The sequence below is a fragment of the Gymnogyps californianus genome, chromosome 7 (assembly GCF_018139145.2).
Source record: "Gymnogyps californianus isolate 813 chromosome 7, ASM1813914v2, whole genome shotgun sequence".
In the NCBI taxonomy this organism is placed as follows: domain Eukaryota; kingdom Metazoa; phylum Chordata; class Aves; order Accipitriformes; family Cathartidae; genus Gymnogyps; species Gymnogyps californianus.
Window position 1 is genome coordinate 24,823,725 of NC_059477.1, and position 13,874 is coordinate 24,837,598.

At 35.3% G+C, this 13,874-nt stretch overlaps 1 protein-coding gene across 1 annotated transcript in view; it reads left to right on the plus strand.

Moving 5' to 3' along the window:
- Positions 1-13,874, plus strand: part of KCNH7 (potassium voltage-gated channel subfamily H member 7) — a 242,395-nt gene that overhangs the window by 177,173 nt on the left and 51,348 nt on the right. The window contains exon 7 of the mRNA XM_050899922.1: positions 12,353-12,778. Within this exon, the coding sequence (XP_050755879.1) occupies positions 12,353-12,778 (426 nt within the window). The remainder of the gene's footprint in view (positions 1-12,352; positions 12,779-13,874) is intronic.

Below are 13,874 nucleotides of genomic sequence, written 5' to 3' on the forward strand. Positions count from 1 at the left end.
TATCTTCTACTACTGATTAGAAACCAGGTGGCCTTAAGCATATTAAGGAGAAACAGCAGCAAGGCTATTATTCTTTTGGCTTGGCCAGGGGGTAGGAGACAAGCATGTGGATTGGTTGGGTTTGATATATTGGCAGCTGAGGAAAATATTTTCTGGTTAGGGTTTGGGATTTTTTTCATAGGATTAGAAACAGTAAGAAAAAGCAAAGACCATTAAGTCCAGCCAGCACAGTAAGTTGTTTGATGAATTCTGAATGCCCTCAAAATTAATGAATGAAATGAGAAGGTCATTCTTGTCATCTATTATCTGTCATGTGTTAGAACTTGGATAATGCTTTCAGCTTGTAACTGGTAACAGGATCAATAGAGAAGTGTGTACCCAGAATAGTTCAGAGATAATGCTTTTAAAAAAAAAAAAAGGAGTAACACTCCTTAAATTATATCTAAATATCAATAAAATCACAGTAAGGGAAAAATCAGGAACCAGCTATATGAATCAAAAATCAAAGGGTCACTGAATCCCAGATATTATGTTTATGAAATAGGGTGCTAATCAGTGTGGTAACATGTAGTTGCAAAGCATTTATTGAACTTTATGGGTGGTATAGGTGACACTGAGCATAAAATTAATGAGCATAGCACAACAAAAATCTCTAGAAAATATTTACGAAAAGTGGCTAGTTCAGGCCACCTAGAGTGTAGAAATATACTATAAAATTCAAATCTATCTGAAATAAAGTACCTAAATGGCATGTATATTTAGTTGATATTCATAGTACATAGAGAACTCAAAGAGTTTCTTCTTCCTGATATCAGGGTGGCCTTGTATTAGATTTATCTTAGATAAGTCTGTTTTTCTTTGACAGTTGAATAAATCTTTCATTGTAGCACACGGTGAAATTGTCTTTAAGGTACCTTAGGAGTATTTTCATCCATAAGTTTTTTATTCAAAGAATTGCCAATTTTACATTAAGGCAGCATCTCTTCAGATATGAAAGTTACAGTAACTACTTTTCATTTAGTATCTTGGAAGCTGGCATGAGAAGGTACGTTCAGCTCCAGACAGCCTGTTCAGAATACTACTACTAATAAATGAGAAACATCTATTAAATGGGAAGAAAAGTTTTTAATTTCACAGCTTTGCATTTTTTCCTAATCTAAGTTTCCATCTTCTTTGAAAATGTTCCACTTTCTAAATGAATTCTATTAATTATGAAGAAACCTACTCTCTTTTGAAACAAAAGAGCAGCTGCATGGTATGGTCTCACATCTGTACCAATCTGTTCTGTTCAGAGAAGTTTAGTTTCACTGGGTTTGTAGGTGGGTTAACAATGGAATACTATAGCCGAAGGAGAGTAACACCTTTTGCTGCAGACTAGTCTCTAATGATGTTAGTTGCTGGGTTTGGAAGTGAGTAAGAAATTAGGGCCTGCAGCTCATGGTCATCCTGTAGAACTTGTTAGAGGCCAGCTAATTTATTTTGATGAATTTTGTTAGGATAGCACGTGGACTGTAGCCTCCTTCCAGGTTTTCAAACAGCTTGAAAAATAAGTTTTGTATAGGATAGTAATTTCCAGATATATTATGCTTTCTATTTTCTCTCTTCTTTACACCTACAATATCAAGTAGGCTAAGGAAACTGCAATAGTGAATGATCCATTCTGCAGTTTACACAGTGTGATAAATTAGTCAATAAATCTAGAAAACAAAGAACATTAAGAACATTAAACCTTACAGTCAGGCTTCTATCCTAGGCATTTTTTCCACTGGATTGAGCTTTTGATGCCTGCAATCATACATGTGATCAGCCATAGTACCAAGAAGATTCCCATATCTCGCTGGTTAAATCAATAAATGAAAGGTTCTGTTCTCTCCTGAATATGAGCTTCATTTAGCATAACATAGGCAAGGCAGAGCTTCTCAAGGAGTTATTTTTGGCTCACTGACGCTGTGCTATCACAACATTTTTGTTAGAGTACCAGAGTAGCTAGTGAAGAATCATCATTAAGGTCCTACTATGTCTTGCCACAATTCCCCAAAACCAAAATATGTTTTTACATTGGGGAAAAAAAAAAAAGTCTAATGTAAGATCCAGCTACTGACTGAGGAAAGGCAAGTTTGTCTGCTCAGTTTTCCGTGGTCACAACTCCACCCTTTTTCTCTGCCTAACCACTATGAATTGAATGGATAGCTCTAGAAATCTGGATCGTGCTTGTATTGGTTGGTTTTGCTAGTGAAATGTGATTTATATCATCACATTGTGTGCACATGTGTATGCAATCTGTTCCATCTCCCCTTGCCAAATGGCTTTTTAGTTGGAATGTTACTGACCAAATTTGGTAGAAGGTTGGGTAATGCACTAAACTTTCCTACAAGTGGTGTGAAGAGAGGAACCTGGGCAGAACGCTAAGACTAAATGTCTCCTTTGAGTGAACCAGGTTGGCATATGCTCATTAGGCATAAATACTGGAGAGCCACAGGGGAGATGAACATTTCTAGATTAAGCTTTTCCCCAGCTACAAGAGCAGTTTCAATTGCAGTTCACACCTTTTTAAACACTAAGGGGTCTAATTACAAAATGCAAATTTTCTAGAAACTGAAGTTTGCTTATTTTGCTGATTACGGAAAAAATATTTACCAAGGTTAAACTTAAATATGAATGTATGCATAAGGAACTTTTCTCCCTTTCTCCTTTATTCCTGACAGTTACATCAGTAAGTACTGTAATCATAGAACCAAACTATGGAGGTAGCTGCTTCATTTTCACTCCATGCACTTCAGATATTCTTACAGCTTTTATGCTCTTCTTTAGCTGCATCAAAATGTTTGGCAACTAGCAAACCAGTCTAAATGGATAATAATGAAAGATACATTTTTCATAAATATTGCGAGGAAGGCAAGATAACATCAACAAGCATAAAACCTGCTTTGTTTCGTTGTCATGCCATGAACAAATGATAGAAATATCTTTTAGGTGACTAAAAACCACAGCAATAATTTAAGCCCTTATTGCAAATGTGACCCTTGATGTTTTGTTGTCAGACGTATAAATGCTTGTTAACAGCTTAGTGTTGCCAGAAGAGCAATGAATAACTCACAAACTCTTTAGCATTTTGAAGGATAGCATTTTCTGTCTTCTAAAATAACACCTCATAGTGAATTTTAAAGATGAAGGTTACACAACTTTTAATACATATTCTGGCATTAACATTTGCTAAAAATAGTCAGTTGTTAATATCTTCTTCTTTGATAATCTGTATATCACTAATTTAAGATTTAAAGTTCAGTAAAGCACTCAATAAATCTGTATGCTTCTAAGTGTTGCTCTGATGATGCATTACCCACTAATATGAAAGTAATTACATACTGAGTCGCAGGAAGAGGCTCGTGAGGTTTAAGATCTATAAGGCAATTCTTAATTTTTTTCATGGAAAATAATGGATGGAAAATGAACTATAAAAATACTTCCTCTCTTTTAATATCTATCTTCATGAGAAAATAAATGATAGGTTAGAGATGGTGAGTTTTCTAAATTATTACATGTATCCAAGTTTGGTGAAGCAATTTTGTTTGACAGTAACATCTACAGAAATATCATTTCCATGAAACCTGCACAATTTTATTGAACAAACATGAGAAGGCTGTTCTACTGCTTTAATCTCATGGTATACATAACTTTACTTGACAATTTGAAGATTTCGGGTTACTGTGTATTTAAATATCTTTAGCTGAATAGATTTACCTAATTATTTGATAGTCTTATGAAAATGTGGCACTTCGTGGCCTTAGTCCTGTAAGGCGCTCAGCACTCCCAGGAAGTCCCAGTGCTCTCAAATCCGAGTTGGATTTGAAAGTTTTTGTCATCGCTGAGGAAGGATGCTACCCTATCAAATGGAGACTAACTGGATGACATTTCTTGAGGAATCTTTGTAAATCTTTAAGACCAAGAATAGTTTTGTAATTCTCTTCACATGGAAGGTCAAATTACTTGATAATAAGGCCTGCCTTTTTGCTTTGTATTGCGGTATTGATTGAGTTCTCTGATGTACTATTACATTTCTGGAGATTTCAGTGTTCATGGATATTGTTACATTTATATAGTGCAAGCACTAGTGAGAGTCCAATAATTGTTCAGTACAGCTGCTATAATTTCAAGGCATCAACCCAATCACTGTATGCAGAGGAGTCATGTCACTGATGGTTACATATACCGTGTGTGGGGGGGCTTCAGCCATGGGATCAGATCTTAAATTTGTTCTCTGTTTCATCATGTTTTAGATGATATGATGTAAAATATTATTATTGCTTATCTAAACACCATGTTCATGAGTATATTGAAATTTATTTTAATGACAGTCCTAAAGAGAAAATGTGGAAAGCAGCGGAGAAAGCCTGCTGTTCAGGCTGATCCTTATGTATCTACCCCATTTTACAATTATACACTCTAATTCATATATTTGTATCATTTTTTAAAAGTGTCTTCTAAAAGACCTCTGATTGATTGCCAGCTCAAATGCAACTTTCTATCACAGTACCATTAACATTGAAGCTACAGAAGACTTAAAACTTCAGCCAACAGAGACAGCAAAGAGCCATGTAAAACCCTGTTGGCAGCATATTACTTGCTCAGTGTTGTTTCCCACAAGCCTTCCCAGCAAAGGCTGGAAAACAGCATTTCTCTCCTCTCTTGGAGGAAACAAGCAATTTGAAACAGACGTTTTGAGGTAGGCTTCAGATGACAGTCTTTACATCTGAAAAAGCTTGCAGCTTCAGCTACACAAATTGTACACATTACAGTGCAGGAGATTAAAGAGGAATCAGAGCACCAGAGAGAAGGCATGCAGGCAGCAAAATATTCACCTGTACCAGTGAATCCATATCGAAAACCTCAAAGATGGAATTGTAACTAAACTACCTAAGGCAGAGACAGAACCATTCAACCAACATAACTTGAACAGTCACGGCAGCAGTGTTACACTCCCAGGTGCACAAGACCTTTTTAAATCAATATGTCAGTCGCTATTCCTTGTGGATTTTCCAATATCAAATTAGCAATTTTCATGGCGATATATTAACAGGTTATGTCTAGGTCTCATTTAGAATTTTTCTTTTTCTTAAGTTTTAACACCACCAAACAGCATTAATGTTCAACTTCACTGAAATTCTTTGGACAGCTATTATAAAAATTACTTAACACTAAATCAAATAGATTCCACATACCACTTAAAACTTACCCATTTTTTTCTTCTTTTGCACTATCTCATTGCCTACCAAATTGCACCTCCTCCAGAATCTTAATTTACTGAATATCCAAAAACCTTTCCAGTGTTTCTGCATTTCAGTTAGGTTGAGAATGCCACAAAGTCTGTCTTCAACTAACTCAAAAAACCTTTATTTAGAGGCAGATTGACTTCTGGAACAAAAATGATTAAAATACGCTCAGATAAGCTTTGAGTTTGTCAGGTTCAGCCATTAATAATAAAAGTGCTGTTTCAATGCCTACCTAAAATTACACTTGGTGAATATGTGGGCATAGTCCAATAAAAAAGAGAAAAATCTATTGTGCTATTTCTGACCCAGCAAACAAAGAAATATTGAGCCCATTGTTTAAATAAGAAAGGTTTATATCCTCTTGCATCTGAAGTCCCGAATGGGAAACATACAGGACAGGCAAGGACAAGCCATATTTTCACACAGCAGCAGATTTTCTTTAACAAAAGCTTAACTTACTTAAAAAATATGGAGGTCATTAAAACACTGTTTTCTAAGACCTCATTGATATGCTTCAAACTGTCTGATAGAGAAAGCTAAGTATCAGCATTATATACAAATTGTCATACTACATTATTTTACAGCATTTAATACAGACAAAAGAGTAAAACAAGACAAATATTAACATTTCCCACCATTAGTATTTCTTGGTTAAGAAGATGTTCTTTAATAGCTATCCTTTGGAAAACATGTAAAAATATCTTTTATACGTAAAAATGCCTTTCAATGCTGATGTGTGAAAGCAGTATATAATGCTGTGTTTGGAGGGCACACTAAATCAAAAGCACCTCAGCTTCCTTTCAGTACTGGTGTAATCTTAATAGTTGTTCATGTCAGCATCAAGGAAGATGATCATTAAGATTACTGAAATATGAGAGACCATTATAGTCTTCTGAGGAATTAGGTAATGCCTACCATCGGGGAGCAAATGTTGATTTAATTTCCATTTGCTCAGTAATACTTGTGTAATATTTATTTTTAGGTCTTTTTAGATTCAGAGATCTCTTTAGGAGGTCCAGTCTGTAGGGGTCTCATGGTAATGGTATGAATAAAGAAAAGGGAAGAGATGTCCTTGCTAGTTATAGCTTGGTAGCTTCAGTAGAACTAATACACAGGAGAAAAAGAGAGCCAGAAGAGGTTCCATCAAGAGAAGAGAGTTCCACAAATCTAATAAAATCTCCAATGCAAAATCATATCCTTTTTTAAAGCTGAAGTAATACTGCTTCATTTTTTGAACTGTGATATCATTCAGATTTAAGGTCTATGATCATGACAAAAAGGGTTAGTTATTACAGGAATATGGCTTTAGCTTCTGCATCTGCTTCACATTTCTCATTTCTTTTGTTTTCCCAGTTTTTCCTGTTCAATACTGTTACTCACCTTGTTAATAAAGATCTGAAAATGAGTTCAAAACTACCTATTAAAAGGAAGAGATTGTACTCAGGTTCTAAAGGGTTTTGGATAATAGTGGCAGTGTTCATTCTGCACCATGAGCTGCATCAGAGAGCAAACAGGAATAATAACTTAGCTTTAGTTGAACTTAGAAGATGCTACCTTCCTTGATTTCCTAGTCACCAACAATAAACTTGTACAGAGTTAAAAATGCTGCTGGAAAAAAATTTTAATCCAAATAGCTTTTTATTTTTTGTGAAATTACTCAGAGGTCATTGAGATTTACCCAGCCTAATAATCTATGGAAACCTCCTATAAAAATGAGAAGGGTATAAATGTTCTCATGTCACCTCTTTTCTATGTTTTTTGAGAAAACAGAACATGCTTTACATTTCATTAATGTAGTCACCTTCCACTGTTACACTCAGATAACAAGTATGGATGATTTTGGCTTTCTGATTCAACTTTGAAGTGTATTTGGATTAGAAGATCTGAAAAGTCAGAAGTTCTTCCGAATTCCTTCCCTTATTTTTGACCGGCTACAATAACGTCTATAATAGAATTATCCTGGTTCCATTATCATCTTGTTCACATTTTCATGTAAATTTCATATCTTGGTTGCTGAATACACTTTATACAATAAGAAATTTTAAAGTTTCTTCAATCTCTACTCATAATAAAGATATTCAAGTCTCTCAGCACACAAGGAGCTGACATTGCTAGATTTGCCACAGCTTCCCTGACTTAAAGATGCAGGAGTGATCATCCATTCATCTGTCAGGGCCGTGTGCCTAGTGTTGGACTGAGCCCAGCAAGATATTGGCAAAATAGTATTTTTTCATGTCATATAGTATTTCCTAGAAATAAATCATTTTAACATTTTATTTTAATGAGTGGACTGGTAGCATCTTCCACAGTTTTATGCAAGATGTTTTATGGGTCAGATAAATGTTTATTTTAAAGATCCCAAGTAGTTTGGGACTGTATTTATAGTTTGAACTTTATTAAATGTTTACGAAATTCTCTTAACATGAAAGGTGCTATGCAAGAGCTAACCTTGTTAGGACAAGCTTTACTTTAATTCATCTGTGGCAAAAGCAGCAGTGACAAAACAATATTTAGTACTGAACATAACTACATCATTTAAATACACAGTTCATGAGAGACACACTTTGTCATGAGAAACAGGAAAGCACCTTTCTGAAAAGCTAATTTGTTAAGCTTTGCATTCATCAAACTTTCACATCTACTTTTTGCATAGATGTACTCGGTATCCATCTACGTTACAATTGTTGGATTTCCCCCCACCCCATATACCTCTTATTTTGCCACCCGTAAACATTACTCTTTGTTCAGATTTTCTGGACGTGCATTAGTTCTGTCCATGACGAAAGGTCTTACCTAGATTGTGCATATGCTACCTATTGTTTGTGTGAATGTACATTAATCATGTATCTGCTGTCTCTTTGGAAATATACAGCACAAAAATATTATGAATTTTTAGCGAAAGTGCAAAAGGTCCAATGCTTTCTGAATAACTTGCTTATGGCATCTGGTCCGTTCAATCACAATATGCTCACAGAATGAGTTCAGTGCTTCTTGAAAGCACCAGGCATGCTTTCTGGTTGTTCTCCATGTTCATGTGCTTTACATAGCTCTACAGTTGCTTGAAGAGCCATGGTCCAGCATATAATAACCCTAACCCACACTTGCTCTCATGCAGTGCTAGAATAGCTAGGAAACCATACTGTAAATCCATGCAGTGGTTTGACAGTACTTCTTTAACAATTTGTGGTGGTATTCATAACAGATGGCTTATCATTTATTATTTCTGTTATGATTTATTAATACACTTTTATGCTTCTACTTGGTTTCTAGTTCTTTGGTTTTTACTGTAGGCATTTGCATTCTTTAATAAATTTAGATTGAAAATGCCTCAGAACAAAACTTATGAATATACATGTGATATACAGCAATATGGGTCTCTCAGAGTCTCTTGAAACTGTACAGTTTGCATAATAGATAACAAAAATAAAGTGTTTTCATGCAGGAAATAAAAATAAACTGGAAAGTGTACCCATTAAGTTAGAAATTCAAAATTAAAAGGAGAAGAGGACAAATATTTGTGTGAATTAATCTTAAAAATAAAAAGAATCAACTAAATTTAGAGGAGTAAGAATGATGATAACTCATTGCTGTTGCATAACAGCTTCTATGAATGCTTTCCACTCATTATCCTTTGCAAGATGCTTTCAGTTTAGTAGGTAAATATTATTCTCTCTACTTGACGGAAGCTAGAGAGGTTAAATGTCAGCTTGCCTAAGATCACTGAGAAACTCAAGGACAGAGACCAGAGTATAATTCCCATATCATCCAACATCTTGCCTAGCGTTTTGCCTACATATTCTATTTCATAAAAGAAATTGCACGGGGAAGAATCTTTGTGTTTCTCCAAGAAGTGTCAAACACTGTTGCTGCATGTGGTGCTGGAGAGCCTACAATGAGTCCCTTACACAAACCAGTTATCCAGTGAAGCAGACAGCCAATGCACTGCAAAACACATCAGCCCAGTTTGGGTCTTTGACACTTCACCAAGAAATCTTTTTTTTTTTTTTTAATTAATTTTCACCTGATAGTACCTCTGGTTCATACACTTCCTTTCTCCTTCTACTTAACGGAACAGCAGCCATTAATAAATTTTCATTCTTCTTAAATATCTTTTCTTTCAATTTCGGTGAACTACTGTTAACTTTGAGAAACTAAAAGCTACCAAACACTTCAGAAAGATAAATCTGTCCAAAACTGTGTAAATTTATGATGGTTACTTTGATCTCACTTGATATTTTTCTGGATATCTGATTGCAGCCCTTCTATAATAAGTGCCACCTTGAACTTGTGGTCTTAGAAAGTGAACACATGAACGTAAAAAGAGGAAAAGATGTTCACCAGCCCTATCTGTGTGAAACACCTGAAGCAAGATTCTCAGAGTCAAAAAATGTGTTTGAATGAAGAGTCTTCTAACTTGCAGCAGCGCTGTTTAACAGTGAATGCGTTAAACAGGAACACATGGGAAAAATTGAATTTTAGGTCAGGGTTCTTTAATCAAAGGCAAAATACAACATAGTTTATTTAACCTTGAAATTTTGTAATTCTATTTTATAAATAGAATAAAGTTTACCACCTAATACTGCTTGTAAAACATACCAGTTATAAATACATTCCTGCTTTCACTAGCAAAACCAGTGTGAGATGGTATTTCATCAAGGTTAAATACCCCTAAATTTTAAGAGAAAACTCATTGCAGCTAGTGTGACTTTTGCTACTTAACATTATAGTCTTCTCTCTAGTAATGTGCAAGGAAGCTTGGCTTTCTCATCATGTCATGTCCCAGGGTCCAGAGGCTTTTTAACACTGCAATACTTTAGTCTTGTCCCAGTGCTGCTCCTTACTCTTAAAAGCATTTCATTCCCTAAGCCACCTGTTTTACAATCCAAACTATAAGGAGAGTTTCACTGTCCAGAAGACATAAGTTAATAAAATGTCTTTTCACTAACTGAATTTGTCAACATCTGTTTTAAGCAAGTGGAAATAGTAAAGGTCTTTTGAGTGGATTGCTAAGTACACTGAAGTCTTCCATCTAGCCAAGATGGCCAAGATTGGCTAACACCAGTACCCAAGCCTTGCAAGGATGTCACACAACAGCAAAAGGATAAATTTACCTCAGTCTCTATTGAAACTGTCAACATGAAACCCAGTAATGTGTTTTCTCTTTTTTATGTATGTGCAGCTGTGATTTTTTTATTTGAGAAACAAAGTCCCACCTTCTTTCTCTTGGTCCAGCAAACAAATATAGTTACATAGTGAGTGTTTGTTTTCACTTCCAATTGCATGGGAGTAAGCAATGCAGAAATGTAAAGTTCTATATCACATTATGAATATGAAACTCACAACCATCAGTCAGCCTCTCCTGTTGTGTGTGTCTAAGAAACTAGCATGAAAAATTTAGATCCATTTCTGCTATGATCACTTTTATACTGCTGTTCCCTCATTTTGCCCAATTGGCTTTTTTTTTTTTTTTTTAACTCTTCAGTTTCAACTAGCTCAGTCTAAACCAACCTAGGAATAAATGTAACTAAAATGAGAATAGGAGCCAGATTTCAGGGGACTAAGTCCAATTTGCATTATGTGTTGCTTTGAAGTGAAGCACTATCGCTGGAATTTTCAAGCAACTGCAAGAAACGTGAAGTAAGCTTTATTGTTCTTATTGTCTAATACATTTCCTTCATTGTCTGAAAATCCAGCAGGAGAACACTGATATAAATTTTATAAATAGAAGTTCCCTTGCCACATATACTCACACTGCTCTCAAATACTAGGAAAACTGTCTTGTCAACTCACCAGGTGGGGGTCTGAAAGTATTAAGACTGCCTAAGAGACTAAGCAATGCCTATGCTTCAGCTTGCTGTCAGCTAGTGTGTTTAATGCATAAAAAAATAGCTAGCACCATTAGTTAAGTACAACTCCTAGTTACAATATAAAAAACAGATGAACAGCCTCTACCATCACCTCAGCATGGTGCTTAATGGCTGCTTGAAGGTACCATATAATCTTTTGGATGGCTTAATCGTTTCTTCACAGTTCAAAGAAGAGTGGTTATTAACCCTGGTGTTCCCACAACATTTTCAGAGTAGAACTTCCCTGAATAAGAAGTGCCACTTAGATTACTAAAGATAAGATCTAAGGTTTATACAAGACTTGCTGTTGGAAAGTTAAACAGAAAGGAGTGTGCTGACCCTTATAATCTTATAAGATTATGTTTGAGGAGCACGAAATTCCTCAATCTTGAACAAGCTGAAATCTCATATGCCAAACTACTTACTGCTGAACAAAAAGCAAATAAAAGCGGACAATGTTGCTGACAAGGTATTTCTTCCAGTCATCATTTCATTTCAGTATAATTATTCATTTTAATTACTTTTGAAAGGGCTGATTTTCTAAACAGCATTGGTTTTAATTAGCAGGGGGATAAGGAATAAGTAGAGGCAACTGGTGGAAAATGGGTATAAGATTTCTTGAATATGTCACTTGCCAAATGTGTAGTAACTGAAGGTTGTCACCATCTGATGTTTGTTCATTGGTCTGTGTAAAATGAAGTGGTGATCTGAGTCCCATAGGATTTGGAGAGCACTTGCAGCATGGAAGGCAATAATTAACATCATTGCTGACAGTCTCTATAACTACGCCAAGCATTGAACAGGGATGAAAACGTAATTTACCTTCTTAGCCTTAAAGGTTTTGTTCTTTCCTGTCAGAGTTCAGTCAGACTGGAGGAGCAGCCAAAGGAAATTTGTTTTATCTGGTGCCCACACTAGGCTTGTTCTTTGCAACAAAGCAAACATTTCAGCTTCTAGAGCCAGCAAATCAAGCAATGCTTACAAACATAATCCCTTCCAAATAAAATTGAAATCCAACTTAGATAACACCAACAGATAACAAATCCATACTTTTAAAGGAACGATAACAAGCTGTAGGCATTGACAAAAGTAGAAGTGAAGCAAAAGGCAATACTTCTCTGGTACCCTGCTTTGTCACACCTTTAGCTGTACTAGAACTATAGACTCTTCTGTAGTGAATTTAAGCTGATGATAATAGATTTGCAGATTATTGACATGGTATATTTCTTATTCTAGGTTCTATCCTTAGGGGCTGATGTTCTACCAGAATATAAACTCCAGACACCTCGCATCAACAAGTTTACTATATTGCACTATAGTCCTTTCAAAGCTGTCTGGGACTGGCTCATTTTGTTGCTGGTAATATACACCGCCATATTCACCCCTTACTCTGCTGCCTTCCTTCTGAATGACAGTGAGGAACGGAAGAGGAGAGAGTGTGGATATTCTTGCAGCCCACTGAATGTTGTAGACTTAATTGTGGATATTATGTTTATCATTGACATTCTAATAAACTTCAGAACAACGTATGTAAACCAGAATGAAGAAGTGGTAAGTGACCCAGCAAAAATAGCAATTCACTACTTCAAAGGCTGGTTCCTAATTGACATGGTTGCTGCAATACCTTTTGACCTGCTGATTTTTGGCTCTGGCTCTGAAGAGGTAAGCTTAAATGAATAAGAAATCTTAAATTTTAAGTTTTGACTTTACTACAATAATCTGTATATCCTAATGTATTTTTTGCTTGTCAGTTAATAGGCTGTTTAGTAGTTCCGTCTCATCTTTTAAAGTTAAACTAAAATTAAATCTTCCGTAGTAGAATAATGTAGAATATTGGCTTTCATTGACAGGAGAACAGGCTGAACGATTCAGCTAGTAGTTTTTAATTATACCATATTTGATACTGTCTTTACAAATAATGAAATAAATGTATCACGTATGAAGTATTTGTTCAAATGCTTTTATTTAGGAACTGCTCCTTTGATTTGCTGCTTGCTTTGAAAAAACTGCTCATAATGTATATAAGTGTTGTGTTGGCATTAAAGCATTAAAATAAATTTTCTCTGTTCAAAATCTTTAGATCAGATGTTTACTCAGTGTAAAACAGATTAGTTGTAGTGTAAACTATACCAGTTAACAAGAAGATTTGGCTGTTGTCTATTTTATGAAGAATATGGACTACGAAAAGAAAAAAAAAAGATTATATGGGGTTAACCTTGCCAGACACGACTAACCCCTCACCCTATCTGTACAACAGGTTAAAAAAGTGTTCAATATATGCATCTGATAATTGCCCAAAGGTGTATAAAACATACACTATGTTCTGGATGCCTGACCCAGTTCTGCCTCCTTGCAAAGAATTTTATTTGATTTAAGAAGGGCTAAAGTTATATTTTCTGATGAAAAGTGAACTGACAAGTACAGAATTGGGGGGTTTTGTGATGCATAGAATACAGCAGTTTAAAAAAAAAAAAGCAGCAAACCAAGAAAAATATGATCCATTCACTTTTCAAAGGACAAAAATCCATTTCTTAAAAATACCATTTTGCACATATTGATAAAAGGGAAACAGACAGTTTTGTCGACCATATGTGCATTTCATTAATTGAGAAGAGAAAGGTGAAAACTACAAATTAATCAGCAACCTTTAGCATGAAAATTTACTGATCTGACTGTATGCCTCCATGTCACGATACAGAGAATGCAAAAACATTTTCATTTTTAAACTAATTCCTTTTTATTAAAGTCATTTGCTGTG